Source organism: Camelus ferus, chromosome X (assembly GCF_009834535.1).
Source record: "Camelus ferus isolate YT-003-E chromosome X, BCGSAC_Cfer_1.0, whole genome shotgun sequence".
In the NCBI taxonomy this organism is placed as follows: Eukaryota; Metazoa; Chordata; class Mammalia; order Artiodactyla; family Camelidae; genus Camelus; species Camelus ferus.
Window position 1 is genome coordinate 100,408,609 of NC_045732.1, and position 16,874 is coordinate 100,425,482.

Here is a 16,874-nt window from a genome sequence, read left to right on the forward strand (position 1 = left end):
CACAAATCCCAATCATGTGGGCTCCACCGTCAGGACCTCACCACCTCCCCGTGGCCCCACATTGACCATAGAGAGACCCTAACACTGTGAATTCCTCACCGTGTTGGAGTCATCATTACTGCATCAAAAGTGTGTTTAGAGCTATGCTATTCTGCAGTATGCTTTTCTGTTGTTGTTTACTTTCTTTCCCTGAAATAATGTTTTAGTTCTTCATTTAGGTAGGCTCTGATTTCATAACTTTTTAGTCTCCTGTATTTTCCTAATGCCGTCTTATGCGTGAACTCCCCAGAGCTCAAGCAGACATCTCAGGACAGATCTGTATTTTGACTGTCGACCTTTCTCTGTAGTGTCTACAGAAGTACAGAAATATCACCTAATTAAGTGAAGAAGACAAGTATTTCTGCACGGCAGAATTCTGGTAACTGCCAAATAAAATCTTGGTAGGATGACAGAGTGAGAACTGGAACGACCCGGGAGGGCGCTGTGTTGGTTATCCACTGCCGCGTGACCAACCACCACAGACTCAGTGTCTGGAGATGGCATGTTTATGACCTTGGCGTTTCCAGGGCCCGGGAGCTGGGCCCGGCTTCGCGGGCTCCTCTGCTCAGGGGCTGACGAGGCCGCAGCAGGGTAGTGGCTGAACTGCATCCCCACTCAGGGCTGCGAGGGCGACTGGTCTTCCAAGTTCACGTGGTTGGCAGAGCTCTGTCCCTCATGATTGGGGGGGTGGCACAGCTTCCTGCAGGCCGCCCCCAGTTCTCGTGAAGGCTGCCTTTGTCTCCTTCATCTTCGAGGCCTGCGGGGAGGGGGGGTCTTCCTCCAGGCCCGTGGGAATCCCCCATGATGTAACGTGACAGTTACAGGAGTGATGTCTGGTCACCTTGCCTTCTGACCCAGCCGAGGGCATGGCCTCCGTCTCCTCTGACAGACCCCACAGGGGCGGGAGCCAGTCCCGCCCACCCCAGACGGGAGGGGATTGTACCAGATGGGGCTCACGGAGGGAGGCGGGCATCTTGCGTGCATCCTTCCAACAGCTTTTAATTCAAATCTTCCCAACTTGAATGTGCACTTTTGTCTTTTTCTAAACAAACCAAAACTTAGTGGTCATTCAGTAATGAAAGATTTGCCACCATGAAGGTGCCTGGAAATGTGTGGTGTGGGCTCTGAGGACAGTTCCTAAACAGCCTCACATGTTTGGTGTCGGGGACATCATTGAAACATGTTGCCTTTCTTGCCTGCTGCCATTTGGAGTAGATTCTCTTGTCGAAGTTTGAGGTCTGCTTTGTCCACGGACGGAAGATACTACTGTTTGATTGACTTCTGTCCTGTGTAGACTGGGTGGTTGCTCATCCACCTGACTTAGAATCATGGTGCAGAAAACCAGGCTCGCTCTTCTCATCTGCTGCAGACACACAGGCTCCCCAAGTTCCCACTGCCCCCTAGGTTTTCACCTGCCCTCCAGGTACCGCAGGGCTTGGGCAGACCGACGCAGTGAGCTCTGTGGCAAAATACACAGGTTCTCTGCCTGAGACCTGGCTTCTTTATGGAAGTGACATCAAGGTGACGTCGGGGCCATGTACAGCCTATGGATACAGTGACCATCATGTTCATCAGTAAACTTTTGTGAGTGGCAGGTGTTATGACTAATCATTGCTCCAGAAGTGCAGGTGTGACAGGACCATGTGGTCCCCCTGCTGAGGGGTGTCGACATGACTGCTGGTCCACTCGGTTCTCTTCCCCCCATCCAAGGGAGTGCTGGCCTCTAAGCCAGCTGCGTTTGTCCCAGTGCGTGTCAGGACTCCTCCAAACTCCGTATGCCCTGTGCTGTGTTCATAACACACACAGGATGCGTATCAAATAAGAAGTTGGTGTTTGTTCTCATTTTCTGCTGTGTTTTACGGTGTTTCATGGATGACTCCCTCCCAGCATTAGAAAATACACCAGCTCCTCCTTTTCTGAAAAATTTTCACCCTTGTGTATGTTTATTTATATACATAATTATGAAATTTTTATATAATAACAAAATATAACACAAATCAGCCATTAATTACCTCCATGTGTAGAACAAACTGAGTGTTGGTTTTTTTTTTTCAATCGTCTTAAAGAATGCAGTAAGGGAGGGGAGGGTACAGCTCAGTGGTAGAGCACATGCTTAGCATGCATGCAGTCCTGGGTTCAATCCCCAATACTCCTCTGCAAATAAATAAACCAAATACCTTCCCCCACCAAAAAAAATTTTTTTAAATAAAGTGATAAAAAGAATACAGTAAGAAAAAAAATACAGGCAGTTTTTCAAAATCCTCTTTCCGCTTTTCCCTCTCACCTTTCTCACAGAGGGTGGCTCCCGCTTCGTAAAGACCTCATCGCGGCGAGGTGAGGCTAAGATGAGCATAACCAGTGACGAGGTGAACTTCCTGGTGTATCGGTATCTGCAGGAGTCAGGTAAGGGGTCGGCTTACGGGCTGGTGTATACATATGGTGTGTATGTGTGAACCTCTTAGATCTAGGACCACGATTTATTGAGCTCCCACCCCACCCCCAGCCCCACCAGAGTGGATCCTATGAAATGTTCTAAAACATAGCAATTGTTTGAGTTTCTTCCAACACTTTTGATTATGAGCAAGGCGTTGCCTTGTGGTGCATAAGGATCAGACTAAACACGTGTTCCCTGGGAAGGAGCTGAAGGTGCGCTGAGCCCAAGCCTGGGTCTGGCCTGGCTTCGTCCCAGACCAGTGGGGCCTACACAGACTGGCGGGCCTCAGGTGAGTCGGTTAGGGTGGTGGGGCCCTGGTGTCCCCATTATACACCATCGGGGCCGCCCCAGCTGTGCAGCTTAAACCCAGCTTAGAGGACTGCTGGTGGGTGCGCTTTAAGATTCTTAAGAGTCTCAATTCTTTCAACATCATTCATTTTTAAAATTCGTTTCTAAAGCAAATACTTTTTTACAATCTTCAAAATACCCAGTCTAAGATGTGCAAAGGGACATTAATGCAGAAACACCTTGTGCCCACTGTCCCACCCAACTGAAGAGATGCTGCGTTTCTAATGTGTTGGGGACCCTGTGTCTGCCGCTGGTGCACCCCCCTCTCAGAGGCAACTGCTCTCCTGAATTTGGTGTTTTCACCCCCTGTGTGTTTACTGCACAGGGGATGTTTTTCTCGGTCGTGGAAGGTACTGGTGTGTTTGCTTCCCACTGGGGCTGCCAGCTCACTGTTCTGAAGGACAGTGGTCTGAAACCAAGGCATCAGCGGGGTGGTTTCTTCTGAAGGCTGAGAGGGTCTGCCCCTGCCTCTCCCAGCAGGTGTTGGCACTCCGTGGCTTGTCACCGCAGCATCCCTCAATATCTGCCTTCATCCTCTTCATCTCGGCGTTCTCCCTGTGTGCCTGTACCTCTGTGTCCAAGTTTGTCAGGCTTCTCCTTTCTGTAAAGACATGGTCATACTGAATGAGGGGCTCACCGTAATCCTGTCCAACCTCATCTTAACCCGTTACGTCTGCAGCGACCCTCTTTCCAAATAAAGTCACATTCTGAGGTGTACCGTGTGGTGGGTAGGGCTTCAACATAAGAATTTCTGTGGGACACTGTTAAACCCAAAACAGTGGGTTCTGCACATATTTAAGCTTTATGCACTTGGTATCATGTTGTATCCGTCCTGCAACTTGGCTTTTCAAGAAGGAAAGCGGTTCTCAGGTCCCGCCTCTCAGAGACCCATGTACTAGGACTGACGGTGAACCAGCTGTGAGCCCCTGGGTCCCGGCTCTTCCAGGATAAGCCCAGAAGGGTGAGATCAGCAGGCCTCGCAGGCAGACCAAGTGGCTTGATTCTGATCCTTGAACAGATTATTTAGCCCATTGGAGCCTCCGTTCCCTACAAAAAATGGTTATCCTGGGCAAAGAAGATGGAATACATCCCGCACGTTACAAAGAAACAGCTCTCCCCCTCCGAGCCTGGATGTCTGTCCTTTGCGACCTCGGCTAGCATTATTCACAGAAAGTGCACATACTTTCTACATAGATGGTAGATCATTTGGATCGGCTGTTGCCAGAACGTAGTATGAAAAATGGATACACAAAACAAAATACGCACCTGCCTCACCCCCGTCAGTCAAGGAGGTCGCAGCCACTGCCCTGACGCCTGAGCCTCGGAACTTAACCAGGGAATCCCTCACGGGATTACAGGTGTTCTCCTAGCACAGAGCTGAGGGGTCCCCAGGGATGTCTGCACATGAAGATTCTGTGTAGCAAACCCTTCTTTCCTGATGGCCTCCAGCCCTGAATTCTTCGAGCATAGAGATTCTTTCTTGTTAGAAATACCTCCACACAGAGAGAGGATGAAGGCGAAAGTACGGTCAGAATGTGTGAACAAAGCACAGGCTGGAGGTGCCGTGCCTCTGTGTGTGAACGTCAGGATGAACAAAGGGCGTGAAAGAAAACTTCCATGCACCCCAGGGAGGGAGTTCTCCCGGTGGCGGGGTCCCTCGGGCCCGGGCCGGAGCGGGGCCGGCCTCTGTGAATAAACACAGAAATCTCCATCCCTCCCCCAGAGGGGCCAGACTCCCTTTTTAGTGTTTGTTTACGTTTGTCTCACTTTCGTTGATAGTTTCTGTAACCAGGCAACTGAGAAGGAGACTTGGGAGGCAACAACGTGTAGGATTTCACCGGCGCCGATTGGGTGTAACATCCGCTGGGCTGCTGTCCTAACTTGTCAGGGTCCTTAGCATGAAACCCCACACCTGAGTGAGAAGTTGAGACGAGATTACCGAGCGTCGCTCTCGTGACTGTGTGTCTCCTGGAGTTGACCCGAGTGCTCAAAAGAAGAAGGGAAAGAAGAAATGCCTTAGGTGTAGGGGTTCACTCTGGGCTGTTTTACGTGTTTATCTCAAAACCTCAAGTTCCAGTTAAGCAGAGATTTATTTACTGAGCGCCCACCGTGCACAACGAGCACCTTCTCCTCGGCCTGTTACTGTCTCCTTTCCAGCTTTAAAAACAGAAGGAAAGAAAGAACGCCGTCTCTTGCGCTCTCTCCGTTACCACCGTCAGGTGCGTTAACAGTCAGCCCTGTATCACGACAAGTGATTGGTTCCTCGCCGCCTCCCAGTGTGCTTTCCCCACTCGAGGCTGCAAGGTCTGTGTTGCCAAGCCTTCAGTTGTCGTCGTCCTTGGGTTGTGTGTAGAAGACAGTAGGGTGGGGGACGGTGGGTGGGGCATGACTGTGCATGAGGCAGACAGCTGGGTCTCCGGTAGGTCTGCTCTTTGCGTCACCAACCAGGGATACACCCAGAATGTTCCACCCGACCTTGAGGGACACGTTCCCTGGAACCACGGGCGCTCCTGGTCCTCACCCTGGAGTTAGTGGAGAGTCCCGCACTAGCAGTATCCTGTACCCATTAGGATGCTTGGGCTGCAAGGACGGGAATCCCCAGTGGAACTTTCAGCCCCTCAGAGAGCGGGAAGGCAGGGCATTGAAGTGACACTTGCCTGAAGAACTTGGGACAGCTCTTCAAACTCAAAGAGTCTCAAGAATGGACTTGTTGGTCTTCTGCCCTCAGGAGGCAGAATTTGTATCATCTTAGATTCTGCTCTGGCCTTCACCCAACTGTGTATGCCACAGCCTTTAAGGAAGAGGGGGCGTCATCACTGTCACTGTTGGTTGTCTGAATCAGGGGCCTTGCCGTGGAGAGCACTCCCTAGATGTGTGGTACCTCGCACGAGTGCTTTATGGCAGCCTGATACAGGAAACTGGTCAGTCAGCATGGCTTTTAAGGTCAGCAGGAGGGGACTTCCACTCCAGCCCCAAAGTCGCTGAGTTGGTTTTTGCGTGAGTTAACAGCAGTCCGGTTTTGAGGGCTCGGAGTCCATTGCCCTACGCCTCATAGGGGTTAATCGTGTGGTCTCTTTGGCCACCCGGGCGGTATTTAAGAAGCAGATTGTGGCAGGGCGTCTTTGTCACCCAGCCCATGAGTTCCCTTCACGGTCCGAGGTAAAAGCGAGGGCGGAAGTCCTAATGTTGCCACGCGAGGGCTCCTTCCGATGCGCACGGGTGCCAGTGCTGTGGCCCCCACCGGCTTTGGAGGAAAGAAGGAGCTTGATTGCAAGGTCGACCTGCAAGGAGGCAGGAGGCAGGGCTCAAGTCTGTCTCCCCAGTCCAGGGTCTAGGGAAAAACCTGAGGGGTTAGGGGAATTTCCAACTTGGAAACTGATCAGCTAGTCTCCGGTTGGTGCATGTGTCTACTCCTGGAAGCCAGGGTTTCCTCATCGGAGGACTTCTCGCTTTGTAAAGGGCTCCAGTGACAACACTTCTGTCCTCCCAGTTGTGTGGACTGAGGATTCTTGGTTGCAGGGTCATCCTGGAGACATGGGTTCCGTCTTGGTCATGTGCAGGGCTGTCTCTAAAATAACTCTGGGTTTGAGCAATCAGCAGCCTGTTTAAGGAGGCAGAGCCAGTTTAAGCTGGTCAATGTTTTACATGCTGTTGGCACTGTGAATGCATTCCAGCCTGCAAGGGCTTCTGAGAGCAGCTCCTGCAGATCCTGGATAAGTTGTGTATTGTGTCCCCCTCCTCTGTGAATTTTGCCAGGGAGGCCGACGGTGGTGTGAAAAGTGAGGAAATTCGGTAAGTGAAGTCCCTGCAAGCATATTAGATACTTCCTCTGGGGCCTCATCCCCAGATCCATTGGGGCAGGGACCCAGGGGACACTACTGTTGGTGGAAGGCAGCTCTGTACGTAACCAGGGAGGTTACGTGCCAGGAGTTGCCAAAGCTCGGATGAAGGCACTGAATGAACGGTTTGGCAATATGTCACGGAAAAGCCAGAGAGTGTAGGTTGTCGTGTGCACAGGGCCAGCTCCATGACTGATGGGTGGAAAGGTGGTCTCGTAGGAGCTGGGTCAGTGTCACCGTTTATTCTGGAAAGGAGAGAAGGTCTGGGGTTTGGGGCCAGATGGTGTAGACAGTTACCGGGTGACAAGACCTTTTCCTCATTGCTCTCACTTGACAGCCTTGGAGACGACAGACCTGACCTTCCCTATTAAATGTGGCTGCTTCTCCACCTCCCCACCCTCGTCTGTACCATCTTTTTTTTTTTTTAAGGTATAGTTTTCGTGCCATAAAAGTCACCCTTTTAAGAGTACAGATTTGCAGCGTTGGCCACGTGTTTACAGTCATGTAACTGCCCACACAGTCAAGACAGGGAATGGTTCCATCACCCCAAAATAGCACCTTTGACCATGGTAATGTACCCATCCCCCCACCGCGGCCCCAGCACCCAGCACTCTGTGTCCTGTGTCTGTAGTTTCCCTCTGCTGGGATGTCTCAGAAGCGGAGTGTTTAGAGTCTGGCTTCTTTCCCTCAGAGCTTTGAGATGCGTTCACACGGGTACCTACATCAGCGTCCCTTTTTTTATTGCTGTTTCCTGTCCTGTTTTAAGGATGCAGGGCACTTTGTCCTTTGTCCTGTTAAAGAACATTTGAGTAGTTTCCGGGTCCTGAGGATTACAGCCAAGGCTACAGAAACATTTGCACACGGGCTTTCGGGGTGAATGTAGGTTTTCCTTTCTCTCGGGTCAGCATCTGGGCATGGGGTGGCTGGGTCGTGTGACAAGTGAGGGTTTGACTTTATCTTCATTCTCACTCGGCAGCAAGGCCCTTCGTGAACATCGGTGGTTTGATAGTTTTGAGTTTGGAACTGCGGAGCTGATTGGTGCGGGTGGCGCAGGGCGTTGTCGGAAAGTAGGTGAAAAGACATCAGCCCCCACAGAGAGATCTGCTGGAGACAGTGAAGTTTTACACTTCCTCCTAGGGTTTAAAATTAGCCTTCGTGAGCATACCAGGGTCACAGCTTCGCCAGCCGTGACTTCCGCCCAGATCTGCCGCGTGAGAGAGCAGCCCTGTACGCACACCCATTCCTCCTTAGTGCAGTTTTCTGCATAAAATAGGAAACTGCAGCCTGGGCAGCCCTCCCTCCTGCCAAGTGTCGGGCAGGACGTGTTCCTCTGTGCAGGCTCCCTGCAGGTGGGACCCCCGTAGGGTGGTTACTGGACCTTCCATGCAGTCATTTGCAGTCACACCCGTGGAACTGAAGTCCTTGAAACCTGGGGAAGTATTTCCCTACTGTGATCCCTGTGAGCGGCCTCTGCACACCACATGGAACAGACAGATGCTTAGTGCAAACCGCTTGCCGACTGTGCGTGATGTGAAAAAGAAGCAGCAGTGAGGAGAGTTTCACTGAGGCTTTGTCAGGTGCGCGTGTGTCACCAGGCTGCAAGTCCCCGGTGGCTGTCATTTTAAACCTTTTAGGTAATGAAAGGAGCTGATCACTACGGGAGATGCTTAAAATTCACGTATTCGGTATCACAAGTCACCAGGAAGGCAAACTTCTTTCTTCATTGTGGGGATTTAAAGACCTTTGAGAATGGTTGAAAACCCCTTACATGCTGGAGTTTATTTTCTGATCTGTCACGATTCGTGGTTAAGGCCAATTTATTATACATATGCTTTGCCTGCTTTAGCATTGCTGTGTGTGTCTTTTTCAGAGAGGCCATTGGTGGTTTCCAAAAGTAAGAGTCTATCACAGACACAGAAAACAAACTGTGGTTACCAAAGGGGAAACGGTGGGAGGGATAAAGTAGGAGTTTGAGGTTAACAGATACACACTATTATATATATAAAATAGATAAACAAGGTCCTACTGTACATCACAGGGAACTATATTCCATGTCTTGTAATAACATATAATGGGAAAGAATCTGGAAAAACATGTGTATGTGTAACTGAATCACTTTGCTGTACACCTGAAGCTAACACTGTAAATCAACCATAGTTCAACAAAAAACAGAACTTTTTTAAAAAGTAAGAATTGACATGATAAACAGGTGCCCTTCTCCCGAGGAGCCAGTATCTGCACACACGTGGCTAGCTAGGTGGGGTCAGACGTGTTTCCCTGAACTCACATAATTTACTCGTAGTTCTGTATTCTGTATCATCCTTGGAATAAGGAAGAGCTGGAAATACTATATACCTAGACTTTCAAGGTTTCACACAGAACTTAGGTGACATTTCTCACTCATTTCATTCAGCTTCTGTTACAGGAAAAATCATGCAGATTTCCCTGCCATGTGCGCCCTGCGATGCTCCCCTCTCAGTGTGCTCAGGACCGGAGAGTTAGACTGGGTGACAGTTAGGCCTCACTTTCTCTCCACAGTCAAGCCCGAGTGCAAAGCTGAAAGGCGGTTTTGTTCTAAACACACAGAGGTGTGACTTCCCAGAAAGATGACCGGACAGTTTAAACATCACACATGACAGTGCAGCCATTTCCTGGGAGCAGCTGGGAGGAGAAGCCTGTCTGGATATTCAGGAGCCAGGCTGCTGTGGGTGAGGTGGTCCCTGTGACAGCGGGGACAGGGCTGCGGGGGTAGGCACGGTCCCCGTCCAGCTGTTTCCGCAGAAACATCCCACTGCGCGAGTGAAGAGGTCCCCTCTGAAAAAGCACCAGGTGACCTGGACCAGGAAAACAGAGTGCGCCTTAAATCCAGCCAGTCCAGATTCAAGAAGGGGTCCTGGGAGTTTTGTCCATCGTAGGACAAATGCTTCTCTGAGGCCATTTGTACTTGGCGACTTCTGAGCAGAGAGCTGTCCGTTAGTCACAAGTCACCGTTACCCTTCGGCCAGCCTCTGGTTTAACTACATTAGAGTATCTGCTCACCTCGAGATGAAGGAGTTTGGATTCAGTGTCCTTTCTGTCCCTGGCTCCTCACCTCAGGTTTGCAAGCTGCTGTAGTCAGGGAGGCGATGTGTTGGAGAACTCAGTGGGAAAGATGGGCTTCACCCGTGAGGGGGCAGTAAAAATATTCTTTAAAATGAGTCACAGAGGAAGCAACCCAGTGTCTGGACGGAAGCGTGGAGGAACACGGTACATCCATACGGTGGAGTGTTACTCAGCCTTGGGAAGCAGGGGAGTTCGGACCTGTGCTACCATGTGGGATGAAACTTGAGGACACTGTGCTCAGTGAAGGAAGCCCATCACAAGAAGGCAAATTCCGTGTGATTGCACCTCTGCACGGTCCCGAGAGGAGTCAGAGTCACAGAGAAGTCACAGAAAGTAGAAAGGTGAGGGCTGGGGGTGAAGGAGGAGAGACCGGGAGTCAGTGTTTGATGGGGACAGTTTCCACTTGGAGAGATGAAAAGTTCTGGAGATAGATGGTGAAGACAGTGGCTCAACGGTATGAATGAACCGAGCTGTATGCTAAACAGTGGTTAAACATGGCACCTTTGTGTCATGTCTGTTTTACAGCAAGTTTTAAGTAAATCGCACTATTAATAAGTCACATTATTATAGGAGAGAAGGTTTGTGTGTAGATTATTTCAGAGCTTGAAATAGTCTTAAAAGGAGGACAAGGAACCACCTGAATTCCATAGTAACATTATTTATTTAAGAGCTTTTTAACAGAACTGTGCAGCGTTTGGGGTGAGTCCTTGGCACGTATAATGCTATTTGTAAGTTAGATTGGAGTCTGACAAAATCTGGTCATTTTTTAACATAGCACTGAAAACAGCTTTATTTGCAATGGCAGTGTACTGGAAATTTCCCAGATGTCTGTGACTGGCTACACACATTGTGGTCTGTCTGTATACCCCAGAGTCCCACTCGGCAGTAAGTAGGAATGGACTGCTGAAACACGCCGCAGCCTGGATGCGTCCGCGGGGAAAGTGCAGGTGCACACACGCATGCATGCATGCATGCACACAGGCCAGGTTTTCAGGCAAGTGACCAGCCAGCAGATATCAGCGTCTTGGTTTTGATACTGTCCTATGCAGAGCCATATGTCATCACTAGGGGAGGCCAGGTGAAAAGGACACAGGACTCTGCTGTTTTCCTGACTTCCTGTGAGTCTGGGATAATTTCGAAATTATTAAACAGAAAATGTACACAGAAGCATAATTTCGTGCTTCCATTGTCTGCAGAGCTTTGTGTGTGTGTGTGTGACAGGGAGAGAGTGGCCCATCGCACAAACAGACGAGGCACTTTAATTAGATCTTGCAGGTCCTTAGCCAGCGTGTGGGCCTAGGTTTTGATGGGGTGTCTTTTGTGTAATGGATGCGAGCCGTAGCCATGTTAACGCAGAAGTGGAGAGCTGCACAAACCTTCTGGGGCTTTTGGAAAATAGTGAAAAATAATGAAACGTCATCTGCAGGTGAACAGCATGTCACGTACACATAGCATGAACTTGTGCGTCCTCGGGAACTCGGCAAACTCGGGTGGGCCTCACGTTGAGTGTCTCCATGTCTGGAGGTACTCTGAATGGCCGCAACATGATGCGTTTTCTTAAGGTTTTGAGACTTTCATAGAGACCAGGGTTTCCCAGCCTCGGCACTGTTGACATTTGGGGCAAATCGTCCTTTGTGATGGGGCTGTCCTGAATCCATTGGGTGACAGTAACACTCCCGCACTCTCCGTTGTGACAGCCAGAAATGTCTCTGGACTTCGCCAAATGTCCCCTAGAGAGCAGAATCGCACCCAGTTGAGAACCACTGAGTCACATCCTTTAGTGGCATGTTTTTCCTTCCAGGTGGTTTGTACTGGTAATGAGCTGTGAGGGGATTCTCATTTCTTCACCCTTTACCGTCTCCTTGGGCTGCACTTGGATTCCTTCTGCTGCAGAACGCACATAGACTTTACCAGTGAGCATAATGCAGTCCCTGTGTTTATTACATTTTTCCAGGGAGGAAGGGGGAAGTCTGCCAGACCATTCTCCAGCAGATAGTAGAATAATTGGGAGTAGCAGTCTTTCACTCTGGGGTTTGTTTTTTATGTTTTTGGGGTGGGGTTTTTTGTTTTTGTTTTTTTGTTTTTTTTTTGGCTCCCGAGGGGAGGTTAGATAACCAGGAAAAGAGTGTTACTCTTAATATTTGTGAATAATTGCATCTCCAGAAATGATTGTAATCCCAGCAGCTGACAGGTCGCCCAGTGGGCTCCACTGTGTTTCCTAGGACTGTGGACTGCCTTCTTATGCAAGACACGTTTCCCCGGATTCAGGAAGTCATTTTAATGGTTCAGCTATCTTAATTTAAACAGAAGTTCAGGGCTCATTGTTCAGCTGAGTCTCTAAAAATATTTTTGACTGCAGTGGCTCTTTTACATTGCTAATGTGTGGCCCTGTTTAAAAAAGAGAATTTTTATGAAATGGTAGAGTTAGGCATTTCTCTGAGGTAATGGAAGCCTTTGCTTTAGCAATAATAAAGGGAAACAGTTCCATCAAATAATAAGGAAGACCTGCATCGTCTGTCCATATGACCAGAGGATGAATGTACCTTTAAAATCATGTGAAACAGTAACGTCTCCTGTCTAAATGTTTCGGGGAGAGAGAAGCAGTGCCTCTGTGGTGGTGTGTCGGTGGTCCCCAAGGCCACCCTCCGGCTCTGTGAGTTGCTGGAAGGATTCACAGGGCTTGGTAACTTATACTCTGAGTTGATGACAGCACAGAGGTACAGATTATAAAAGTCCTGCGTGGTGACTACTTGTAACAGTAGTGTGTTCTATACTTGCAGGTTGCTAAGAGAGTAAATCTGAAAAATGTTCCCACTCAAGTAAACAAAGGTTAACTGTGAGAGGTGACGGCTGTGTTAACTAAGCTTATTATGTAACCCTTTCACAGTGTGTGTGCGTGTATTGAATCATCACAACGTGCGCCTTAAATTTATACAGTGTTATATGTCAGTTACATATCAATAAATCCGGGGTGGGGAGACACAGATTGAAACCAGCCGAGGGAGAAGGTGTGTGGGGCGCAGTCCAGGAGAAAGCAGGTGTCCCCTCCTAGTGGGCATTCTCCCAGCAGCACGCACGGTGACACGGGCAGGGCTGCTCACCACCGAGCTCTGCTGCCCAGGTTTTTATCGGAGGTCATCCACGTGGGCTGCGGCACCTGCCGAGGGGGAAAAAAGGAGAACCTGGCTGTCCGTCCTTACCACCTTGGTCCAGGCCAGGCGTGAGCCTGCTTTGTGGGTGCATGTCTCTCATTTGTGCATTTGTCTGTGCATTTACATCACGTGTTAAAAATCACTCTAAGAAAATGTAGGGGGTGGTAAGTCACTGGAGAACCTGATCCCTGTGTCTTGCATACAGAAAAGAATAAAACACCCCCCTAGACAGCTTTGTGGGATCCGCAGTCCACACTTCACCAGTGAAGCATGCCCACTTCCCTTTGCTGTGGGACTCGCTGCATCACAATCCTTCTTGTAGTGGTGCTAGTTGCCAGTGAATTCCTCTCCATTCAGAAAGAGTGTTTCCCTAAACCGTTCCTCGGGTTGGATGGTAACCACCCAGAGTAGGGAAATGGGATCGCAGAGAAGTGGCTCTTCCCACGTCCCAGGTGTTCACAGCCATCCCGCTTCCCAGCCCACTTTTCTCCTGCAGTCTTTTCTAAGTTAACCATTCTCATTTTTGTGTGTGTAAAAGCTCAGATTCAAGATCTGCCATTCTTGTCCCAGAGGGGAAAAAAGCAATTAGAATGAAATCACTTGAAAATCACTTGATTGTTTCTAAGTTACAGTTGTTTAAATATGTATATTGCTCAATATAGCCAAACAGTTTCATTGGAATTAACATCAGAAAAAGGTCAGATTCTATTGAAGATGCCCTTAAGGCTTGTTATAGTATTGTTTCCTTGTTTAAAACTTGGTGATGAGATGAAAAAAGTCTAAGATGGTTCACATTTCCTTTTTTAGCTAAGATGAAATAGCCACTTCCCAAGGTGCCTGTTTCCAAAGTTCATACACCGTTACATTTCAGATCTGCCTGCTCTGAAATTGTAATGCGACCTTAAAAGTGTCCGGCTTTGCTATGTTTTATTTCCTGCCAACTTCAATCCCCTTTCTTCCTTCCAGACGGAAGAGCGAGTCATCTGGACTGTCAGACACAACACTGTCCTTTTCCTCCCAAGTTTCTGAATGTTGCCTTAACAGTGCCTCCTCCACCCACTCCTTAAATGCCGTTGTCCCCAAGGTGACGTCCTTTCCTTTCCCCCACATATCTGTGTCTGCAGCCAGCATGCTGCTCCCTCTGCCGGTCTAGGTGTCCATCCCCAGCCTCTCCATCCACACCCAGTCTGGCTGTCCACCTCCAGCCTCTGCATTGCCTTCCATTCTGCTATTTTGGATGCAAGCCTCCTGGGCATTCTTTCTCTAATACAGTTAATCCCACACTTACTACCATCGCCATTGCCCGACCACTGTCCCTTGCCTCCAAAGAAAAGCTCCCTCTGCCCCATAATCTCATCCTGGGTTAGTGTAAAAACCTCAGAATCACCTTCAGATATTTCTTGCCCGCAGTCTCTTTCCTACCACCTCCATCTTCAGTCCCCTCCTCCTCATGCCTCCATCAGCCAGGCACTCCCGGTGTCAGGTCAGTGTTACTTCTGTGTCATGGTCACTGCCTTGCTATGATGACAGTAGCTCCCATTTATTGAGCACTTGCTGTGTGTGCCAGGTGTGACTCTTAAGTACGTGACCAATGAGACGATTTCCCCTCAGAAGTACATCACTTCTCCATCATTTATGGGTGAGAAACACAGACATTGAGAAGGTACTGACTTGCTCAAGTCACACGGGCCATCTGGCTCGAGAATCTTCCCCTTAAGTGACTTTCCTTGACTCTTTATGTGGTGAAATTGTTGATTTATTTTCCAGCATTAAACCCTGCATTCCTGGAATAAACCCCATTTGGCCCAGACATTTTTCTTTTTATATTGCTGATTTCCAGTTTGCTAATTCTGTGTCTGGTATATTCGCATTTCTTTTACCAAGAGAATCTGGGCTGTGATGTTCCTTTTTGAATGTCCTCATCAGGTTTGGATATTAGGGTTATACTGGCCTCATAAAACAAGTCGTGGAACCAAAGACTGCATTCCTAAGACTTCTTGGCCCCGTCTCCCAGTTTAGGTCCCTCCCTTAGATTAGGGTGGAGGAATCTTCCTGTAAAAGATTGTAAATTTTTTAGTCTCTGTCACAGCTAGTCACTTCTGTCCTGGCAGCACAGAAGTAGCCATTGAAAATACGTAGATAAATGAGAGTAGCTGTGTTTCAATAAAACTTTATTTATAAACACAGGCAAGGGGCCAGGTTTGGCCCACAGGATATAGTTTGCAGACTCCCGTCTGAGACTGTTGATAGAATGCAGGAGTTTCTCCCCCACCAGGGAATCTAGAGCCTAGTGTGTGTGTAGTGAGTGTTCATTACTTCCTTGTCCTTCGAAATCTTCTGTAGCCCTCCCTGGTCTATACGTGTATTTCCCATTCTCAGTTCTTTTGTACCATCTGCATAATTTTTGCTGTGTTTGCATACACCCAGAAGTATGTTGTTAATATTTACTAACAATTTCCCTTAAATTGAAGCAGTTACTTTTTCCTAAATTTTCAAATATACCTATGAATTGTATTTGCATGATGTACGTGGAAACAAATAATTGTTAGATTTTAAAACATTTGTCCCCGTGTGACCTAACTTATTTTAGGTAAGATAAACTTATTTCAGAGTTGATGTGCACGAATAGAGCCATTGTCACCACTTTCAGTTCTATGAAAGTCTCAGGATGCTTTTCCGTTGGGTGGTGGCACTGCCCTAGGTGCTGGGGGTGGAAGGACAGATGACAGGGGGAGGTCTTCCCCCCACCTAGGGCGCAGGACAGATACTTAAAGAGGCGTGTGTCTCAGGGGTTGAAAGGTACAAGGTTGGAGGTGTTCGCAAAGGAGCACAGGAAAGGTGCGGAGAGGAAGAATGTTTGAGCTAGAATGTTTCAGTCAAAGGAGGAAGAAGAGCCTTTCAAGCAAAATCTGGAGTCTGAGTTAATGCCATGAGGCTCGGCAACACCTGGCGTGTTCAGGGAGGAGGCACCATCTTCGTGAGAGGGACAAGGGCCACAGGGCAGGAGGGAAGAGGAGAAAGTTCCAGAACATTGAGTTGGCAGCAGATGAACACCAGGTTGTCAGATGGGAAGCCATTGGTTAGGTTTTGAAAGTAAAGCTGGAGGTCATGGGAGTTAAGGATGATGTATCTGCTCAGTGAAAATTGAGAAACAATCAAGATGCTGGCTATTGAGACCTGTTAGGAGCCAGGGGAAGTGCTTAGATTGTGTGAGGTGAGAAAGAACATGGATACAAAGTTCTAGGACCACAAGACTTACACCTTAAAAATTAATTTGCATAGGGAAAATGGCCTGGGAGAGATCCCGGGGGAGAACAGCAGCTGGGTCAGCATACAGTGATGTGACTTACTTCCTCTGTCCTCCAATTTGCTTTCTTTGCTTGTCACCAAGTCATATGTTAAATTTTTTATTATAGTCTTCAATGGTGCTGTCCTTTGTAAATGACTGGTTTGGCATTCACACTTCTCTTTGCCCATTAACAAACGTCGAATCCAAATTTTGTGAGGGTTCAAAGCTGTTGGGGCAATGGTGCCAGAAGGAACCAGCTCCAAGCCTTGCTTCTCTGAGTGTAGAAGCCGGAGCTGAGTTCTCAGTGAGCATTTCAAGGAAAGCAGCCTCCCTCCCCGGCGGGGCGGGGCGTGGCCTCACCCCCAGCCAGTACTGGCCCGGGAGGAAGTAGCGACCTTCGTTTATAACCTGACTAATGCTCTCTCCTCCTGGATGCCTCCCATGTTTAGGGGGTATTAAAAGTCTTGGCGAGGCCCGCGGTCTGCAACAGTCAGCGGCCCGAGCTGTACTCAGCTGCCACCCCCAGGGTCCAGGCCAGATGTTACAAGTGAAACCCTGTTTTAACGAGGCCCTTCTGGTATTTCTTTTGGGCGCCATCCAAGGCAGTTCCATTTTACACTAAGTTCCATGTTACAGCAGGTCAGCAGGAACAGGTCTGCAGCACACAAAGC

General features: G+C 48.8%; 1 protein-coding gene across 1 annotated transcript in view; it reads left to right on the forward strand.

The window, feature by feature from the left end:
- The first annotated feature begins 2,334 nt into the window (after positions 1–2,334).
- The window catches only part of LOC116662085 (F-box-like/WD repeat-containing protein TBL1X), a 40,133-nt gene continuing 25,593 nt past the window's right edge, over positions 2,335–16,874 (forward strand). Inside the window, 1 exon segment of the mRNA XM_032475362.1 lies at positions 2,335–2,442. Within this exon segment, the coding sequence (XP_032331253.1) occupies positions 2,385–2,442 (58 nt within the window). The 5' untranslated portion in view covers positions 2,335–2,384.